Genomic DNA, 20,949 nt, shown 5'->3' on the forward strand with positions numbered 1-20,949 from the left:
CACGGTGGTTAGGTCAGCTGGTCAGCCTCCTCTTGTGGTGAGATGGCAGCAGTGGACCAATGGAACAGGCAGCGTCCGGGGGTCAGGTCCAAAAACCGCCCTCTCACGGCGGTTGGTCCGATGGTCAAATCCCCCCCCCCGGCTGACAAAGTACATATATGTGGAGTCATCCCGGTTCAGCCCCCAGGGGCCCCAACATCCAGGCCACCCTCTCACGGTGGTCAACTGATGTCCAGCCCCTTCAGCCGACGGGATGCAGCTATGTACCGTCCTTCCATTTCAGATGGAGTAGCCCTCTCCATAGTCAGGGGGGTTTAGATGGTATGAGCATAGCCAGGTGAGTCCCATGGGCTAACAGCTGGTGGAATTGGGCCCGGTTGTAAAGGGAACACTGGAGAAGAGAGAAATGGGGCAAAAAGTGGGGCAGTTGTCTCAAGCCCCCAGCCCTCGCACAACCACAGTTTGAGGCCTCCTAGGCCTGGGAAAAGATCTCACACCAGGTCCTAGCCCCAACCCTGGTTGCAAGTCTCCCACTCTTGTTGTTTTGTTTCATTGCCCCCCCTCCACTCCAACTCCAAGGGGAGGAGGGTCGCCAGCGTCCTCCTGTTGTTCCATTTGCCACCCCCCGTCTCCAACTCTGGGGGGGGAGGGTTGCCAGCGCCCTTGATGTTTCGATTCCCCCCCACTCCAACTCCAATTCCAAGGGGGGGAGGGTCACCAGCGTCCTCCTGTTGTTCCATTGCCACCCCCGTCTCCAACTCCGGGGGGGGAGGATTGCCAGTGCCCTTGATGTTTCGTTTTCTCCCCCATCCAACTCCAAGGGGGGGGTTGCCACCACCCTCCACGTCATCGTCGCCGGCGCCAAACAAGCCTGGCGGCGTCCCAAAGATCTTCAGGGGTACGCGACACGCCCTAAAGTTCTTCGGGCAACCCCTCTTGCCGTTCCGACATCTGGGCGGCCTCCGGCTGCAGAAAACGCCGCCGCCACCCAGCTGAGCAGCCCGCCGCTCCCGACATCGCTCTCCCTCGCTGCTCAGTCACGGAGGGGGAAAAGACCCTCTCCGTGCTGCCAGGGAGCTCCCCTAACCGGTCCTGGGGTCGCAGCTCTCCAAACGACCCCCAAAGGACCCAGAAGATAGGTCGGCGCCCCATCCTCAGATCGCGGTCTCAGCGGGCGCCGCCATCTTGGACATGCGCAAAAGCACAATTGATTGAACCTTTTCAGTTCAATCTAAAGTGGTATTTGAGCAGCCCCGATTTTCTAATTAACTTTATTCTCATTTCAATTTCTTATTCAATTATTATTTATTTTTATTTCATCATTTGCGTACATTTTTATAATATCTCACTTTTTTCCCTTTTACCCCCCCTCCCCTTTCTCCTTTTACATGATATCATCTGGGTATCTATTTTTCTAATTGTTTCCTCCCATCTATTCTCTATCTATTTTATCTCTATATCCTTATTCATATTTCTTTTCTAACCAATCATAAAATTTATCCCATGTCTTAAAATACATTGACTCCTCTTTATCTTCTATTCTCAATGATAATCTATTCATTTCTGCACTTTCTAAAGTTTTCTTTATAATTTTTCCTTCCAACGGGATTTTATCTGCTTTCCAGTATTGTGCAAATACAATTCTAGCCGCTGTTATTATATAAATAATCAAATATGTATCTTCTTTACTATAATTCTCTGGTAAAATTCCCAATAAGAATATCTCTGGTTTTAACTCTATATGTTGCTGCAACAGTCCCCCTAACCATGTTTGTATTTTCACCCAATATTGTTTTGCTTCTTTACACAACCACCACATATGAGTATGATCCCGGCAACTGGTGACATTTCCAACACTTAGCTGATTTATCTTTAAACATCTTAGCTAATCTTTCTGGTGGCATATGCCATCTATAAAACATCTTATACAAGTTTTCTTTATAGGTTGTTGCCATTGTTAATTTATAGTTTCTTTCCCAAAGTTGTTGCCATTTCTCCAATTCTATGGTGTATCCAAAATTCTTTGCCCATGCTACCATTGTTTCTTTTACTACTTCATCCTCTAGTCTAATATAATATAAATAATTATATAATTTCTTAATCATTTTCTCATCTGTTCCTGTCAATATTTCATCCAGTTCTGATTTCCCCAAGTTAAAGCCATATTATCTACGATCTGCTTCATATCTTGATTGTATTTGCAGTCTTGTATACCAATCTATCTCAATCCCTTGACTCTCTAGTTCTTGTTTTTGTTTCAGTTCTCCCCGATCTGTCAAAATGTCTTTATATCTAACAATATTCCCCATGTTCACAATATTTGGGTATGTCACCGCTTCTATTGTAGAAAGCCACATTAGAATATTCAAATAATGTTTTTCTTTCACTCTCTCCCACACTGATAACAAACCATTTCTTACATAATGTCTTTGGAAATATTCATGTAACCTTTGTTTCCCGTACCATAAAAAGGCATGCCAACCCAGTTGTAAATCATGACCCTCCAATGTCAATAGTCTTGTATTTCTTAATAAAACCCATTCTTTAATCCATGTTAACGCTGCCACTTGATAATACAATTCCCAATTTGGAAGGCCAAATCCACTTCTAATTCTTGCATCTTGTAGCATTTTTATGTTGATCCTTGCTCTCTTTCCTTGCCACACATATTTCCACGTTATTTTCTTCAACTCTTCAAAATATTTTTTCTCCAGTTTTATTGGTATAGTTTGAAATAAAAATAATATTTTTGGTAATACATTCAGTTTTATTAATGCTATTCTTCCTATTAGTGATAATTGCAAGTTTCTCCATTTCTCCAGGTCTGTTTCAATTTGTTTTTTTCATTTATGATAATTGTCTTCCTTGAGCATTGCACATCTTGATGTCAATAAATGCCCAAATATTTCACTTTCTTCACAATTTGGATGTCCAGTTTCTCCATCATCTCCTTCTTTTGCTTTTCTCTCATATTTTTAACTAGTATTTTTGTCTTATCTTTATTGATTTTCAGACCTACTACTTTCCCATATTTTTCTATTTGCTCTAATAGTTTTGGCGCTGTATCCATTGGGTCTTCCATGATAAACACCAAATCATCCACAAATGCTTGTAGTTTATATTCTTCTTTTTTGATTCTCATTCCTTTTATTTCCTTTTCCTGTCTCACTTTTCTATTTAAAATCTTTAATGTCAATATAAATAATAATGGAGATAAAAGGGCATCTTTGTCTTGTTCCTTTTCTAATATCTATTTTCTCTGTCATTTCATCATTTACCATCACCTTTGCTGCTTGGTCTCTATATATAGTTTGGATCATATTTATAAATCTGTCTCCAAAATCCATCATTTTCAACTGTTTTATCATAAATTGCCAATTCACATTGTCAAACGCCTTTTGTGCATCTAAAAATAACAACGCTATTTGTTTCTCTGAGTGTAATTCATAATATTCTAATGTGTTTAATATAGTTTGCATATTATCTCTAATTTGTCTTTTTGGTAAGAAGCCATTTTGGTCCAAATGTATAAACTCATTTAATAATTTTTTAAATCTTTCAGCCATGATTGATGCAAAAATCTTACAATCCGCATTTAATAAAGATATCAGTCTATAATTCTTTATCTGTTGCAGATCTGCCTCTTCTTTTGGTATTAAAGTTATATATGCCTCCATCCATGAGTCAGGAATTTTAGCTTTAAGTAATAGTTCATTGAATACTTGCAGCATCACATTGCTTAGTACATCTTGTAGGGTTTTATATACCTCTATTGGTAGCCTTGGTAGTACAGTGGTCTTGGTAGTACAGTGGTCTAAGGCACCCTGTTATTAAGCTGGTTATTAAGACCAGCTGCCTGCAATTACTGCAGGTTCGATCTCGCCAAGGCTCAAGGTTGACTCAGCCTTCCATCCTTTCTAAGGTAGGTAAATTGAGGACCCAGTTGTGGGAGCAATAAGCTGACTTTGTATAAATATACAAAAAGGATGAAGGCTATTGCTGAGCACATTGTAAGCCGCCCTGAGTCTCCGGAGAAGGGCGGCATATAAATCAAATTTTAAAAAAAAAATCCATCTGGGCTTGTTGTCTTATTTATTTTATTCATTTATTTATTTTATTAGATTTCTATACCGCCCTACTCCCGAAGGACTCAGGGCGGTGCACAGCCAAACAATAAAAACACATACAATGCAAAATTTAAAAATAGAATAAAATCAAATTAAATAATTTTGGCCCTGACAAATTTAAAACCCCAAACTTTTAAAACCAATTTAAAATTGAATATATAAAATACTAAAAGATATTTAAAATTTTAAAAATCTTTTATAAAAGAGGGGGAAAATTAGGCCAGGCCGGCCTGGTGAAATAGTAAGGTCTTTAAGGCGCGGCAGAAGGTGCACAGATCCGGGATCTTCCGTATCTCTGGGGGGAGCTCGTTCCAGATAGTAGGTGCCCCCACAGAGAAGGCTCTCCCCCTGGGGGCCGCCAGTCGGCATTGTTTGGCTGACGGCACCCGGAGGAGCCCCTCTCTATGGGAGCGTACCGGCCGGTGGGAGGCTATTGGTGGTAGTAGGCGGTCCCGCAAGTACCCGGGTCCTAAGCCATGGAGCGCTTTAAAGGTGGTAACCAGAACCTTGAAGCGCACCCGGAAGACCACCGGGAGCCAGTGCAGCTCGCGCAGGAGGGGTGTTACATGGGAACGCCATGTCGCTCCCATTACCACCCGCGCGGCCGCCCTCTGCGCCAGTTGGAGCCTCCGGGTGCTCCTCAAGGGGAGCCCCATGTAGAGAGCGTTGCAATAGTCCAGGCGGGAGGTGACAAGGGCATGAGTGACCGTGCGTACGAATCCCGATCCAGAAAGGGACGCAACTGGCGGATCAGGTGAACCTGATGAAAAATCCTCCCGGTCACGGCCGTCAAGTGCTCTTCTAAAGACAGCCGTGAATCCAGGAGGACGCCCAAGTTGCGAGCCCTCTCCGTGGGGGCCAATGATTCGCCCCCAATAGTCAGTGATGGCGTCAACTGACTATATTGGGACGTCGGAAACCACAGCCACTCAGTCTTGGATGGGTTGAGCCTGAGCCTGTTCCTCCCCATCCAGATCCGTATGGCTTCCAGGCACCGGGACATCACTTCAAGGGCATCGTTGGGGTGGTCCGGGGTGGAGATGTACAACTGGGTGTCATCAGCGTACTGATGGTACTTCACCCCGAAACCACGGATGATCTCGCCCAGCGGCTTTACATAAATGTTGAACAAAAGGGGCGAGAGGACCGATCCCTGCGGCACCCCACATATGAGGGGCCTCGGGGTCGACCTCTGCCCCCCTGTCAACACAGACTGCCACTGGTCAGAGAGAAAAGAGGAGAACCACCGCAACACAGTGCCTCCCACCCCCAACTCTTCCAACCGGTGCAGCATGATACCATGGTCGATGGTATCAAAAGCCGCTGAGAGATCTAACAGGACCAGGACAGAGGAGCAGCCCCTGTCCCGAGCCCTCCAGAGATCATCAACCAATGCGACCAATGCTGTTTCCGTGCTGTACCCGGGCCTGAAGCCCGACTGGAACGGATCCAGATACGTCGTTTCATCCAGGTGCTGGGGGAGCTGTTGCGCGACCACACTCTCAACAACCTTCGCAACAAAGCGAAGGTTGGAGACCGGACGATAATTTACCAACATTGCCGGGTCCAGGGAAGGCTTCTTGAGGAGAGGCCTCACCACCGCCTCTTTCAAGGCGGCGGGAAAGTCACCCTCACTCAGCGAAGCGTTTATAATCCCCTGGAGCCAGCCTCGTGTCACTTCCCGGGAAGCCAGTACTAACCAGGAAGGACACGGGTCCAATAAACAAGTGGTCGCGTTCAGTCTACCCAGAATCCTGTCCACGTCCTCAGGGGTCACAGGATCAAACTCATCCCAGATAACATTCTCAAGACCTGCCCCTGTCTCTCCCCCTGAGACTACCCAGTCGGAGTCCAAATCTTCCCGAATCTGAGTGATTTTGTCATACAGATACTGAACAAAATCCTCGGCTCTACCCTCCAAGGGGTCCTCCCCTTCCTGGTGGAGCAGGGAGCGGGTCACCCTAAAGAGGGCGGCCGGGCGATTATCTGATGACACAATAAGAGCAGCAAAATAACTACATTTCGCTGCTTTTATCGCCACTAAGTAATTCCTAATGAGGGATCTTACTAGTGTCCGGTCAGATTCAGAAAGACTGGCCCTCCAACTGCTCTCTAGGCGTCTTTTCCAGCGCTTCAACTCCCTCAGCTCCTCGGTAAACCAAGGAGCCAATTGAGATCGGCACCGGGTCAGAGGCCGCAAAGGCACAACCCGATCCAGAGCACCAGCAGGCGGCCACCAGGTCTCCAGTCGAGGCGTGTGCCAGAACCTCAGGAAATGGCCCAAGCTCCATCTGGAATCTGTCAGGTTCCATCAGGCGCCTGGGGCGGAACCATCTTACCGGCTCCGCCTCCCTGCGGCGGGGTGCAGCGGTTCAAAAGTCGAGACGAAGGAGAGAGTGATCTGACCATGACAAGGGTTCAGTAACTATATCCCCTATATCAAGATCCCTCAACAACTGTCCAGAGACAAAAACCAGATCCAGCGTGTTTCCCCCTGTGTGGGTAGAGCCATGAATTAACTGGGTCAGGTCCATAGCTGTCATGGAAGCCATGAACTCCCGAGCCATCTCTGACGTCTCACCCACGGACGGCAGGTTGAAATCCCCCATGACCATAAGCTTAGGGGTATCAACCGCCACCGCGGCGATGACGTTGAGTAGCTCGGGCAGGGCTGTTGCCACGTGGCAGGGAGCCAGGTACGTGATCAGCAAACCCATCTGAGCCCCATGACCCCATTTCACAAAAAGGGATTCACAGCCGGCCGTCTGAGGAACAGTGGCCTCCCTCGGTCTCAGACCTTCTTTAATGATAACCGCTACCCCCCCGCCCCTCCCCTGTGACCTTGGCTGATGGAATGCTTGGAAACCTGGCGGGCACATTTCAACGAGGGGAACCCCCCCCTCCTGGCCCAACCAGGTCTCCGTAATACCTGCCAGGTCCACACCCCCCTCTTGAACAAGATCACAGATGAGGGGGGCTTTATTTACTACGGACCTGGCATTGCACAGCATCAGCCGAAGGCCTGGGTCCTGAGGGTCTATGCAACCTGAGGAGCGAGTAGAGCCTTGGGGGCCGGAGCACGCCACCGCTCGTAGACAGCGAGTGCGCACTCCCCTAACACGATATGGCCCCCTGCTCCCGCCATATCTACCCCTCCCACCTACAGTACTGATGTTCAAAAAACTATCCGGACAAGCTCTAACCCCCCCCCCCGATCCCGGGTCCCCCATCCCCCACGCCACGCTTCACAGCCAGACCCGACCCTCCCCCTTGTGGGTTATCCCCCATACCCACAGCCCGAATTCCAATCTGACCATCCCCCTCCCTAGGACCCCTTAAAAATTTCACTAAAAATTTTGTTAGAAAACCCCTCAATCCCCTCGTTTTCACATGCCACCTCTCTGGGTCCCAAAACCCTTCCTTGAGGTGGGCCCTCGATAGTGAGGAGGGCCACATCTGCGAGAAGGGGGAATCTCACAGCGCAAGAAGATCTGCAGTCGTATACATCTCCAAAATGCAGTGATGGAGGCCCAAAGCTCAGACAGGGGACTTCACAAAAGATGTAACACAGCCAATTGTTCATCGATGTGCTGTTGGTATCTCAACTGTCCTCCCACAACAGCAGGAGGGTCCTAAATTATCTCCTCCAATGGGGGCGACCTCCGGCCCGCCCTCTCACGGCGGAACCCCACGGGGCCGTAGATTGAAAAAGTTCTCCCACAGACAAGAGTCATGATGTAATAGAGGACCCCTCAACAGTTGCATCAGTTTGGCTGACCATGGTCGGAAGAAAGATTTATCAGTCTATCAGTCAGTCTATGAGTCACGCCAGGGGCGAAGATGGAAAATCCTTGGCAAAGTCTTATACTCAAGATCATATTCGAGTAAGTCCCGATGAAAAAGGGAAAGAAGGGAAGGGGAAGAAGGAGGAGGGGAAGAAAAGGGGCGGGGAGAGAGAAAATTCCCTCAATTAGGGCAAATAATAAGCCCATTTAGGCAGACACAGTACCTGGGAGGGGGAGGAGAAAAGGGCTGGTATCTATGTGACGGAAAACTCCTCCGTCGCCCCCCAGCCCTACATTCCTCAGATAGTTCAGTTCTTCTGGGATAACAAATCCGAACCCCAGCCTCCATTGGATGTCACAGGGGGCCTCCAGGTCCTCTACAGCTGCCAAGATATCCCGGGAGGGGGTCTTTCTTCTCCGGTCCGTTATGCTCCTCTCAGTTTTCACCCTCTAGCAAGCCCCCCTTCTCCGGCAATAGGGCCTGAGAACAGCTCCAGTACTTCCATGGGGTGTGCCATGGCCCAGTTTAATGTTGGGGCCGGCCTCACCACCCCCGCTGATATCCACGCCACCATTCCCGGATTCCAGGGGCCGCTGAGGAAGTTCCTGAGTGGGGCAGATGAAATTTCAACAGGCTGCCACCACTCGCTGCCCCACAGCCATACTTCCCCCTTCACCTTGCCGCTATCGCTGCTAACGACTGCCGCCAAACAAACCACCATAGCACCACTTTCGGTGGCGTTGGAGCAGTGCGGCCAACTTCTTCGCCAGTGCCTCTAGGCATGTCCAGGGGCGAGGGAGATCTCAAAAACCCTCGCCCCCTCCGCTGACTGACCCCACCGCCAGCAAGCCACATCTCCATATCTCCGCTCTCCGCTCTCCGCTCAGCTCGGCTCTGCTCTCCCTTCTCCTTCTCCTTCCCAGCAGCGCCGCCGCTCTCCACTCTCCACTCTCCACTCAGCTCGGCTCTCGGCGTCGTCGACGGAGTCGGAGCAGCGCGGCCACACTCTCCCTCGCCGCCTCCGACTCCGGGGGCGTCCAGGGGCGAGGAAGATCGCAAAACCCTCGCCCCGAAGCCATCCAACCGAATCAGGGGTCACTGATGGTCGAGCTCCCCTGCAGCACCCCCTCGAGCCCCAGAAAGTCCTTCATCCAGCCGCAGCACCTCACCTCACAACCGCCATCTTGCGCATGCTCACAAAAAAAATCTTCCCATTTTTCTGTCTTTTAATTCCCTCCATTAATTCCATCATAGATATTCTTTCTTCTAATAATTTTTTGAACTTTTCCGGGATTCTAGGCAGTTCCATTTTCTTCAAATATTGTTCTATCTCATCTTCTTCTATTATTTCTTGTTGATACAATCCCTTGTAGTATTTCTCAGTTATCCTCTTCTTTTCCTCACTTCTATAACGTATCTTTCCATCTTGATCTATTAATTGACTTATTAATTTCTTTTCTTTCTCTTTTTTCATTTTATATCCTAACCATCATCCTGGTTTATTTGCATTTTCAAATTCGCCAATTCTTCATTTTCCGTTAAATTCATCTTATGTTTTTTCAAATCCAACAAGTTTTTAATCTTTTTGTTGTGCGGTTTTTTTTCTAGTTCCATCTCTAATCTCTTATATTCTTCCTCTAAATTCTTTTGCATTTGTCTGTTTTGTTTATTTCATTTTCCTAACTGTGAGAGGGATGTTAGGACTCCAAGATCCCTCTCACAGTTACTACTATTGAGCAAGGTACCACATATACTGTACCTGTGCATTTTGTTTTTCTTGCCTAAATGTAGAACTTATTTTTTTCACTGTTGAATTTCATTTTGTTAGATAGTGCTCAATGTTCAAGTCTGTCAAGATCCTTCTGTATCTTGAGCCTATCTTCTGGAATGTTGGCTATTCCTGCCAGCTTGGTGTCATCTGCAAATTTGATGAGTTCCCCATCTATCCCCTCGTCCAAGTCATTGATGAAGATGTTGAAGAATACCTTGGGGTACTCCACTGCATAGTTCCCTCCATGTAGATGCAGTTCCATTGAGGACTACACTTTGAGTGCGGTTGGTCAGCCAGTTACGAATCCCTCTGGTGGTGATGCTGTCTAACCCACATTTTTCTACTTTATCTAGTAGTAGGTTATGGTCTACTTTATCAAATGCTTTACTGAAGTCCAAGTAAATTATATTGACAGCATTCCTCTGGTCCACTAATTTTGTCACTTTGTCAAAGAATGCAATAAGATTAGTCTGGCATGATCTGTTTTTGACAAACCCATGTTGGCTTTTGGTTATTACTTGGTTTTTTTCTAGGTGTTCAGTGATTCATTGTTTGATTATCTTTTCCAGAATCTTCCCTTGTATTGAGGTCAGGCTGATAGGTCTGTAGTTTCCTGGATCTATTTTTTTTTCTTTTTTTGAAGATGGGAACTACATCAGCTCTTTTCCAATCCTCTGGCAGTTCCCCTGTGCTCCAGGATCTTTGAAAGATATAGTTCAGTGGTTCTGAGATCTCATCTGCCAGTTCCTTCAGAATCTTGGGGTGTAATCCATCTGGTCCTGGTGATTTGAACTCGTCTAGGGTAGACAGGTGTTCACTTACCATTTTCTTCCCTATTTTAACTTATGTTCCTAATCTGTTTTCTGTGGTGCTGTTTTTGATAGGTTGGACTGTTTTTTTCCCTTTGTGTAAAGACAGATGCAAAAAATGAGTTAAGTAGTTCTGCTTTCTCCCTGTTGCTTGTCACCTTCTTGCCACTTTCTCCCAGCAATGGGCCAATTGTTTCCTTGACTTTTTTCTTGTTTTTAATATGTTGGAAGAAGTTTTTTTTTGTTATTTTTTACTTTTGTCGCAAGCCTTTGTTCACTGTGAGCCTTAGCTTTCCTCACTTCATCTTTACAGGCTCAGGCTATTTGCTGATATTCTGCCTTAGTTAGTTGGCCCTCTTTCCACTTTTTATACTTGACCTTTTTGTCTTTCAATTTGTTAGAGAGTTCTTTATGCAGCCATGCTGGTTTCTTTTGAGATCTATTATTTTTCTTCTTCATTGGTATTGTGCTAGACTGGGCTTTTATAATCTCACTTTTCAAAATTTCCCAAGCTTCTTGAGTTGTTTTCCCCTTGAGGATTCTCATCCATGGAATCCTTCTCAAGTTCTATCTAAGTTTATTGAAATTAGCTCTCTTAAAGTCCAAGACTCTAGTTTGACTTTGTTCTACTACTTGTGTTTGCATAATGTTGAATTCCAATATTGCGTGATCACTTGTCATGCCCCCCCTTTAATATTGACCCAAATGCATTCAAGATAATTTTCATCATTGTTGTGCTCTATTTCTGTAGATATGTCATTATTTCTTATATATAGTACAACTCCACCTCCTCTTTTATTTGGTCTATTTCTTTTAAATAATTTATATCCCTCTAGCTGTATGTTTCATTTGTGGGTTTCATCCCACCAAGTTTACATAATGGCAACAATATCATATCTGCCCTCATTTACTTGAATTTCTAATTCACTCTGTTTATTCCTCATACTCTGTGCATTGGTGTAAAGAGATTTGAGTCCATTTTGATTGACCCTATGTTTACTGTCTACATAACCTGTGTTGTGCCTGACTGCCCCTGCTTTCTTGCCACCTGTTTGAGTAATGCACTCACTATTAAATGCTTTTGGTTGACAGCAGGGGTGATAATCTTACTCGCACAGACATCTATGTTACATAGGTTTAGTCACTCTTGTTTCTCTTTGTTCTTTTATCTCTTTCGCTCTTGCCCCTCCTCTCAATGCTCTTTCCTCTTGTTCCTTGGTTGTCTCCGTTAGTTGTTCTGTTTTCTCTTCCTGGCAGCTTGCCCCTTCTTCTTCTCTCACTTTAGCTTCTTCTTGTTGTTCTATATATTGCTGATAAAATAGCTCTGCCTTTTCTATTGTATCCAATCAGTGCCTTTGTTCTTGTAAGTTCACCAAGATTCCTTCTGGTATCAACCATCTAAAACTCACTCCTTTTTTAATCAAATGTTTCATCAAAAATTGGTATTCTTTTCTTAGATCTCTCACTCTTCTTAGAACTTGTTTCAATGCCACTATATCTTTACCTTTATATTATATCATTGTGTTCCTCATAAATTGCAAGATCTCTGTTCTCAACATTTTTTTGGTAAATCTAACATGTTTTTCTCTAGGTAGATCATTCCTCATTGCATATCTTGTATATACTCTGTAAATTTCATCTATCTCATTAATTATCTTTTTTGGACTTTCTTTCATAACTTCCGCTAATATTTCAGCACTTTTTTCTGGTAAATTCCCTTCTTTTTCTTCCTCTATGTTTTGGAATCTTAACTAGAAGTCTGCCTTGTCCATCTCAAGCTGTATAATTGTCTTTTCCTGGCTTTTATCTGTAGTTGTGAGCCTAAAGTCCATCTCCTCCACCTTTTTCTCTGTTGCTTCTGCTTTCTCTTCCACTGTTATCAATCTTTGTTCATTTCTTCCCATCATCTCTTTCATTTCCTTAAGATCGTCATGCATTGCCTGCATCATGCTTTTTAATTCCATGTTGGTTTTGTCTTGTTGTTTCTGCTGCTTTTTGTGCTGTGGAGCTTGGTGCTGCTGTTATTGATGGTGATGATAAATGTTGTGGTAGCTTCTTCATTTTAATCTTTACTTTCAAATCGCCCAATTTATAATCCAAATATTGTAAATCAATATTTATAATCCACATTTATCATCCTGGTCACCACAGATCTTCAGGTTCTTGATACCCTAATCCATACGTTTAAAAAATGATATTATTTATTTTATTTTATTTTATTATATTATTTTATTTTATTATTTTATTTTATTTTATTTTATTTATTTTATTTTATTATTTTATTTTATTATTTTATTATTTTATTATTTTATTTTATTTTATTTTATTTTATTTTATTTTATTTTATTTTATTATTTTATTTTATTATTTTATTTTATTTTATTTTATTTTATTTTATTATTTTATTTTATTTTATTTTATTTTATTTTATTTTATTTTATTTTATTTTATTTTATTATTTTATTTTATTTTATTATTTATATACTGCCCTTCTCCCGAAGGACTCAGGGCAGTGAACAGCCATAATAAAAACAATGTACAAAAATAGAATTTAAGAGCAGATTAAAATAATTAAATCATAGGCCGAATTTAAAACTCTCATTTTAAAACCAATTTTAAAACCCCATTAAAACCAAATTAAAATCATTTATCCCATCAGAGCGGCTTGCTGGAATAACAGAACCAAAACCAAACACTAATGTTCCCTATAAAGGGAAACTAAAGTGAGAAAAAAGAAGAAAAAAGAAAATCCAGTCAGTGGAAGAAAAAAGAAAAAAAAAATACCAACTGCTAAAAAATTTTAATAATCAAGAAACAAAAGCAAGAAGTCCAAAGGTCAGCCAAAAAATATAAAAAACCCAACTATAAAAAAGAGAGTAAAGAAAAAAATATAGGCGAATAAAAAATAAAAATCTGGTTATTGAAATGCAATAAAAAAACAATAAGTAGAAGAAAAAAGAGTAATTAAATGTCAAGAAATGCAAAATCCAAGAAAAAAAAGAAAGAAAGAAAAATACAATATCCACATTTTAGCTTTTCCATATTTCAGGTTTTAAATAGAAAAAAATATAGGAAAGGAAGAGAAAAGATCCAAAAATTTGCACTCGAGATAGTCAGCAAAAATAATATACCAGCAGATAATGTATAGACAGAAAAAAACAATTCCAACAAAGTAGTCTTTGAACTATTATTCAGTTGTTAATCTTTTTTCTTCTTCCCCTTCTCCTCTTTTACTCCCACTAAATCATAAAACAGTTTATCTCAAACATTACTCAAGGTCATTCTTTGTTCATTCCACACTTCCCCCCAAAAAAGAGAATTTTTTTTCACCACTAGATGGCACTGTATACCTTCACAATTTATTTTCACTGATCTAAAGTCTATTCATTCCGACTTAGACCTTTCCGGTTTCTAATTTAAAGTCCAAAATTCACCCGTATTTCAATCTAAATTCACTTTGCCCAATCTGCTTTCCATTTATTATTCAAAATCAGTTCAGTTCATATTCTTTGAGAAAAGAATAATCGCTGCTAATCCGGAAAAGGGGAGGTAGCCAAATATCCACTTCCTCCCCTTTCGCTCTTGCAGTTCCTTTTTGTTCTAATTAATTTTTTTTTACAGTTCAGGTTATCTCTTAAAAAGTAGAAGTCTTATTTCCAAGACAGCAATTCCTTTCTCACCCAAATGTTATGTCTTGTTTCCTCTTTCTTCCCTTCACTCGTGACTGCTCCAGCTTTGTAACAGCTCTCAATGGCTGTCTTCCCAGCTGTAAAGAGCCCAGTTGAAGGCTCTTTGCTGGTGCTATAGGGAATTTGCGGATTCCCTGTCCACACCAGCCTATGCCCCCTTTCTTCACTGACCCTATGGGTCGGCTATGGTCCCCCATGGACCCCCAAAACAGCTGAGATATCGGCACTCACTCCAGAGCCCCAGAGTTTGCGTCATTCCGACAGTCGCAAGCCACGCCCTCTCCATAACCATAAATTACTATGCCATTCATATTGTTAAGTATTATTATTAAATGAAATATGGTCAAATTGGCAGCTTGGGAAATTAGCTTTTATAAATATAGATGTTAAAGATATCTCTTTTTCTTAAACTTGGGGTTTAGTCTTGGGGAAAAAATCCACTTATTTAGTCTTTATTGGAACCCTTCAGTCATTTTAAAAAAATTTCTATCTTATAGTGACTTTATCGCATGAGATTCTAATTTGAATTTACCTCTCCACTGAGTCTGCAATTGCAGGCAGTATACTGATCACTCTGATTCCCACTGAATATCCACTTTTCAGCCACATCTTCCTTGAAACAGGTTCTGAAAGTAAGCAGATTTAATACTGACATTTCCTATAAATTTGTATACAGCATTGTGGGATTTTCCTAGGTAATGCAGAACACTAGGGAGGAATACCTCATTAATTTCCTAAAGCTTTTCCAAGGAAAGCTAAATTTGATCATCTTTGCTTGGTTCTTACTGGTTTAGCTATTTTTCTGCTCATCTATTTTTATTCAAAACTAAATCTGAGTAGAAAAGTTTTAATAAGTCCATTTTAATAAGCAAACATTATCTACAGTAACATTAAATTAAAAAATTATATTTAAAGGGAATCTTGTGCCTGAGAGACTGTGATGCTTACCCATAAAATCCTGTTATACTGTATACTGTATGTATAGCCCATGCCACAATTATTTTAATGAAAAATAGACAAAAATAGTTACAGTATACCAGTATGTACAAATTAATAATAAAAGGGCCAATGTATCATTTTTTTATAGTTTTTGTGAGCCCTGTCCAACAACTGCTGAAAATCAGAGCCCTAATTCTTGCCATTTTGTGTGGTGGAAAACAGACAAAAACTAGAGTGTGTGCTTTTAAAATAAATTTAGCAGAGTTTGAAAAAGATAAACAAAGCCTGACTCAATCCATTTTGCATCCTTGCCTTCACTCTTCCCCAAATGTCAAGAGCTACAGAGGCACACAAAAGTTGTCCATTCATGCTCTATTCAAAAACTCCCTGAAACAGCAAGGGTGACAACTTTTTAAGGCACTGGATGCCATTATGCGGTGTAAAATAATAAAGAAGACACTGAGAACCTATGTGTAAAAATGAACAAATATACCTGACATCCATTTCACCACTGAGATTTCATGCAAGAACATCAAAATTGCAATTTTCTTTTTGCACAAAACTCTTATAAGAGCTAATGAGAATGCCACAAATATCTCTTATTGTGTTGAAGAGAAGCTTTCAATCTTCTTTTTAATTAATAAATAATTAATTTATAAATAAATAAATAAATAAATAAATAAATAAATAAATAAATAAATAAATAAATAATTTAAATTTGGTAATGCATAGACACCATTAAAAACTTACTGACAAGAATCTTCACACCTCCCTATTTCAACCCTCCTCTTTCATCAGTGACTATAAATTGATAAAGCTGCACTCCTGTACGCCTATAAAGCCTCCTCTGTCACTCAAGCATAATTCAATGGGTTTTACTTCTGACTAGACTCTATAATAAGACTACATCTATGCTTACTTAACACCATAATGAGTTCAATTCGTTGGAAATAAATAAATATTTAAACATGCTTATTATGCATGTTAATTTAGATATCAGCCTGTTTGAAGTTCTTGGGTTTACTTTTGAATTATTCTAGTTAATAATAATTTATATTGCATTACTGTTGAACCACAATGTTTAACAACAACAACAAATCTAAAATATCTTAATTTTGATAACACTTAACATCAGTGAGACCTATCAATCTAGATTTGGTATTTAGTGAAGAATATTGCACATTTACTACTGGATATTTAATTGCATCAAATTTTGATAGAAATCACTATCTGATTGTTGCTAGAATATTTTCCAATGATTATAATGGGTACAATAGTTCTGCAGATTACTCTGATGACTCATAATTTTCAGTCATTTCTCTTGTTAGATGAGGAGTTGTTAAAAGTAGGAAGGAGGTTATTATTCTGTTATTCTGAGAGTTACTTACAAATGGAGAAGAGCTACTTACAAATTACTTCTGTTTAGGCAGGTATTATCTATTCCAGGAAAAGAAAACATTGAAGCAACCAAAGCATCTGTTGTTTGATTGTAATTCCTAAACACACAAACAAACCAAATGGTTAACTGTAATTTCAAGGCAACCATAAGTAATGAACAGGATAGTCAACATTCTTTTGAATCCCTATATCTCATGTTAAAACTGAATGACAATGGAAACGGAAGAAAACTATCAAGTGTCAGAATATTAATACCTACACACACACTATTTAAATATTTTAACTTAATGTGATTTCTTTTGTTTTTTTATTTTGATGTTCCTCATTTTTGAAGGGAGTATATATGTATTTATGTATGTATTATGTATGTATGTATGTATGTATGTATGTATGTATGTATGTATTTATTTATTTATTTATTTATTTATTTATTTATTTATTTATTTATTTTGCCACCTATAGGGTAACTCTGGGTGGCTTACAGTTACATATACAATTAAAACATAAAAATTTAAAATCAAACATTAAAACCAAGGACACATGGGGAGGGTGGGGGCAGAATGGGAGGAGGTGAAATCTGTTATGGTACTAGTCAATCAACCACCTCCATTGCGCTGTTCCCCTACTGGACCTCCAGGCTGACTAGCAGAGCCTCGTCTTTAGGCCTTTATGAAAGAATAGGAGGACTGGTGCCAACCTCACACTGGGGGGCAAGATTTTCCAGAGGGCAGGAGCAACAGCAGAGAAGGCTCTCATCCTGGACCTCGCCAGCCAAAATACAGGCTGATGGGACCTGTAATATGCCTTCTCTGTTGGCATGAGTAGTATGGGCCAATCCCATACTATTCAAGTAACTGAACCCATGCCATGAAGGCAGGGGTGAAATCCAGCAGGTTCTGACAGGTTCTGGAGAACCGGTAGCAGAAATTTTGAATAGTTCGAAGAACTGGTAGCGGAAATTTTGAGTAGTTTGGCAAATACCACCTCTGGCTGGTCCCAGAGTGGGGTGGGAATGGAGATTTTGCAGTATCCTTCCCCTGAGTGGGGTGGAAATGGAGATTTTGCAGTATCCTTCCTCTGAGTGGGGTGGAAATGGAGATTTTGCAATATCCTTCCCCTGCCACACCCACCAAGCCATGCCCACAGAACTGATAGTAAAAAAATATTCAATTTCACCACTGCATGAAGGCAGGGGTAAAATCTAAATTTTTTTGCCACTAGTTCTGTGGGCATGGCTTGGTGGGCGTGGCTTGGTGGTTGTATGACTGGGTGGTTGGGGCCAACATGACGTCACTCACATCACTCTTTCTTTCTTCTCTCTCTCTTTCTCTCTTCCTTCCTTCCTTTTTCTTTCTTTCTTCTCTCTCTCTCCCTTCCTTTCTTTCTCTTTCTTTCTTTCTTCTCTCTGCTGCACCGAGGCTGTCATTCCAGCGGGGACGGCAGCCGATGGAGCCAACCGCCCCATATTCCAGCCGCCCAGGAAGCCTCACCCTGCCTCCACTTGTAGCCCTGCGGCCTGTCGCTTGCTGGTGGGTTCCTCTCCTGCTCGCTGCTTCTGGGACTGCTGCCACAACCTCAGATCTCCTAGTCACCGCCGGCCTGCTACTGCCTCTCAGCTGAAAGGCGGACAGGAAACAGCAGGCATTCAGGTCGGCACCGGCCGCTTCCATGCCTGCGCAGAGGCCCCAAGCCTGATCGGCAGCAACATAACCACCCAGGCTGCCCAGGATTAATTAAGGCTTGCTAGCCTGGATGAGGTGCAGCTGGAGCTGTGCGCCAGTTGCATGACTGGGAGTTGGAGTCAGGGGGGGACTAGCGGGGTGGGGCACGCTGGGCGCATCCCCCATCATTGGCTGTATGCAGGTGGTGGGACCCGAGGTGGAGGGGAAGGCAAGCGGGTGGCAGTCGCCCAAAGGCCCCATGGAAACTGAGCGCACCAGGTCCAAAAGGCGAGCGAGCCTCGCCATGTTCCCCCAAGGCGGCTCTTCTTCAGCCGAGCGCAGCGGGTCCCCCTTCCCGACTCCCAGTGTCAGCCTTACATCTGCCCGCCCTCCCGAGACTGCCCATGCACACCCCAGCAGAGCGGCTCTCCCCACTGGCTGCTTCTGCGCCTCTCACATCGCTTCTTCACCGGCGGACCTTCTGCACATGCGCAAAAGGTAAAAAACCCCACATTACTTCCTGGTTAAAACCAGGAAGTAACGAAACCCGGACAGGTGGGCGGAGTTTTGCTCCACCATCACTACCAGATCGCCCCGGTTCGGGCAAACCAGTAGCAGTGGTAGTGGGAGGCTCCGCTCACCTGCCCAGATATCATCACGGACGCTCTGTGCATGTGCAAAAGTGCTGTGCGCGAGCAAAGCAAGCACACATGCACGCTCACAGTTCCAAACCAGTAGCGAAGGTAAGTGAAACCCACTACTGGTATTTAGGGGAGCAGATAACTATTTGAAGCATGCAAACTAGTGAAGCATGCAAACTAGTGAAGCATGCAAACAGTGTTTTTACTTCCTGTGTTGGATGAGGAGAGTAGATCTTTCTTCTTCTGTCCTGGTCACTTTTTACAGTGGTACAATTGAGAGCATTTTAACAAATAGCATCAGTTTATTTTGGTGGCAGCAGTGCCTCAGATAGGAGGTCTATACAGAGAGTGGTAAGGACAACTGAGAAGATTATAGGAAGCTCACTTCCCGTTATTGAGGATACTGCTTATAAGTGCTATGTGCTTAGAGCTTAAAGCATTGTTAGAGACCCCACACACCCATTTCCACGTCTGTTTCTGTTGCTCCTCTCTGGGAGGAGGTTTCGAAGTATTTATACCAGAACTACTAGATTCTGTAACAGCTTTGTTCCTTATGCCATCTGTCTTGTAAATTCGCAGGATTCTCTTTTTTTTCCCATGTATATGTATACATTCTAACTAGACTGTGATGTTTTCTTGTGTTATATATGTTGTGTATATGCGTATATGCATAATGGTTATCTTTTGAGAGCTGAATGCAATAATATTTCATTTTAATGTATGCTGATTAGTGTACATTTAAAGTGACAATGAAGTTCTATTTTATTTCTATTCTATTTCTATACTATTTCTATTCTATTTCTATTCTGTTCTATTTTATTCTATTCTATTAAGATAACAAAATTTTAAAGAGGTTAAGAAATATTCATTGAAATGTTTCTAATCATGAATGCAACTTTTTTTAAAAAATACAAGGGCCTTAGAAATATTTATAACTTGAAATAAAATTTCAAATTTTAGATAATTATAAGATATTTAAAATACTCAAAATTCTTAGTAAAACCCCAATTCATAAATGGTTCCATGAACTTATAAGAAGTAGTAGTTCCTTTGTGATCTGAGGATCAGCATTTCAGAGGTATTTCTTACCAAACAATCATGCATCCCTTTGCATCCCTGTGCACCCTTCCTGATCCATGCCACACCCTGCATACACACACCCCAACCCAGGTGGCATCCCACACACCATCCCTGAATTGTGCAGCACTTCTTCTGCACTTCCAGGGAAGTTGTGTGAGGCTTGTGGTGTAGATCAGGAAGGTGTGCAGGATGTGTGAGAGGTTTCTGTGCAGGTCAGAAAGGGCACAGAGTGGGTTGGGAAGGGTTTGCAATATGCATGAGAGGCACAACATAGGTCAGGGAGACTACCTGGGGATAAGGTAGAGGTTGGGAAAGGTGCACAGAGCTGTGCAAGTGGCTGATGTGGTATAAGCGCACAAGACTAGAGAAGTTGCATGGTTGGGGGAGGCTCATCTGGGCACCTTGCAACCTTCCCTGCTGGCTTCCTCATTGTTGACACTCCCTTCCAGTTTGCTTGTGGAAAGCTGGCAAGGAGCCTCAACAGTCACAATAAAATGTATGCTTCCTCCTGGCTTCCCCACTGACTTGATAGTCATATGATAAATTTCTCGTATTTCATTCCCATAGGAATAATGTGATCTGGCATTCTGTAAATTAGATTGGAAATGTAATGTTTGGTTCAAAACTGGTTGCCCTATGACACACTATTTCACCCAACTGAAGGTTAAAAATGAATAAACACTAGAATTTTAGCAGCACACAGTGGCAAATATGAGATTTGCTCAAATTAATTGAATACCCTGATAGTTTGCTGAATTGTTGGACTATACTGATAAACCTTATAAAAATGCAATAGAATGTGTGAATGACATTGAGGAACAAGAGGAAAAGATGCTGCCTAGGAAACAATTAGTCAAGACAGGCAGGAAACCCCAGTGGCATAACAGTCAGAGAAAGAATTTCAGGAAGTTCCCACCCTAATGGATCAAACAGTTAAACATGGCACTGGGAACTTTGTACTTTTACACTTGCAATATTCTAATAAAGTAGCCTTACAGGGAAAAAAAAGAATTAATTCATCTATCATGTTTCTTATCTGGTTTATCTG

General features: G+C 42.3%; 1 protein-coding gene across 1 annotated transcript in view; it reads right to left on the bottom strand.

Moving 5' to 3' along the window:
- ABCA12 (ATP binding cassette subfamily A member 12) overlaps positions 1-20,949 on the bottom strand; it is a 344,530-nt gene that overhangs the window by 83,768 nt on the left and 239,813 nt on the right. Inside the window, exons 36-37 of the mRNA XM_034433493.3 lie at positions 16,531-16,617; positions 14,715-14,808 (exon numbers count right to left, since the gene is read on the bottom strand). Of these exons, the coding sequence (XP_034289384.2) occupies positions 14,715-14,808; positions 16,531-16,617 (181 nt within the window). The remainder of the gene's footprint in view (positions 1-14,714; positions 14,809-16,530; positions 16,618-20,949) is intronic.

The sequence above is a fragment of the Pantherophis guttatus genome, chromosome 1 (assembly GCF_059756535.1).
Source record: "Pantherophis guttatus breed Tessera chromosome 1, ASM5975653v1, whole genome shotgun sequence".
In the NCBI taxonomy this organism is placed as follows: domain Eukaryota; kingdom Metazoa; phylum Chordata; class Lepidosauria; order Squamata; family Colubridae; genus Pantherophis; species Pantherophis guttatus.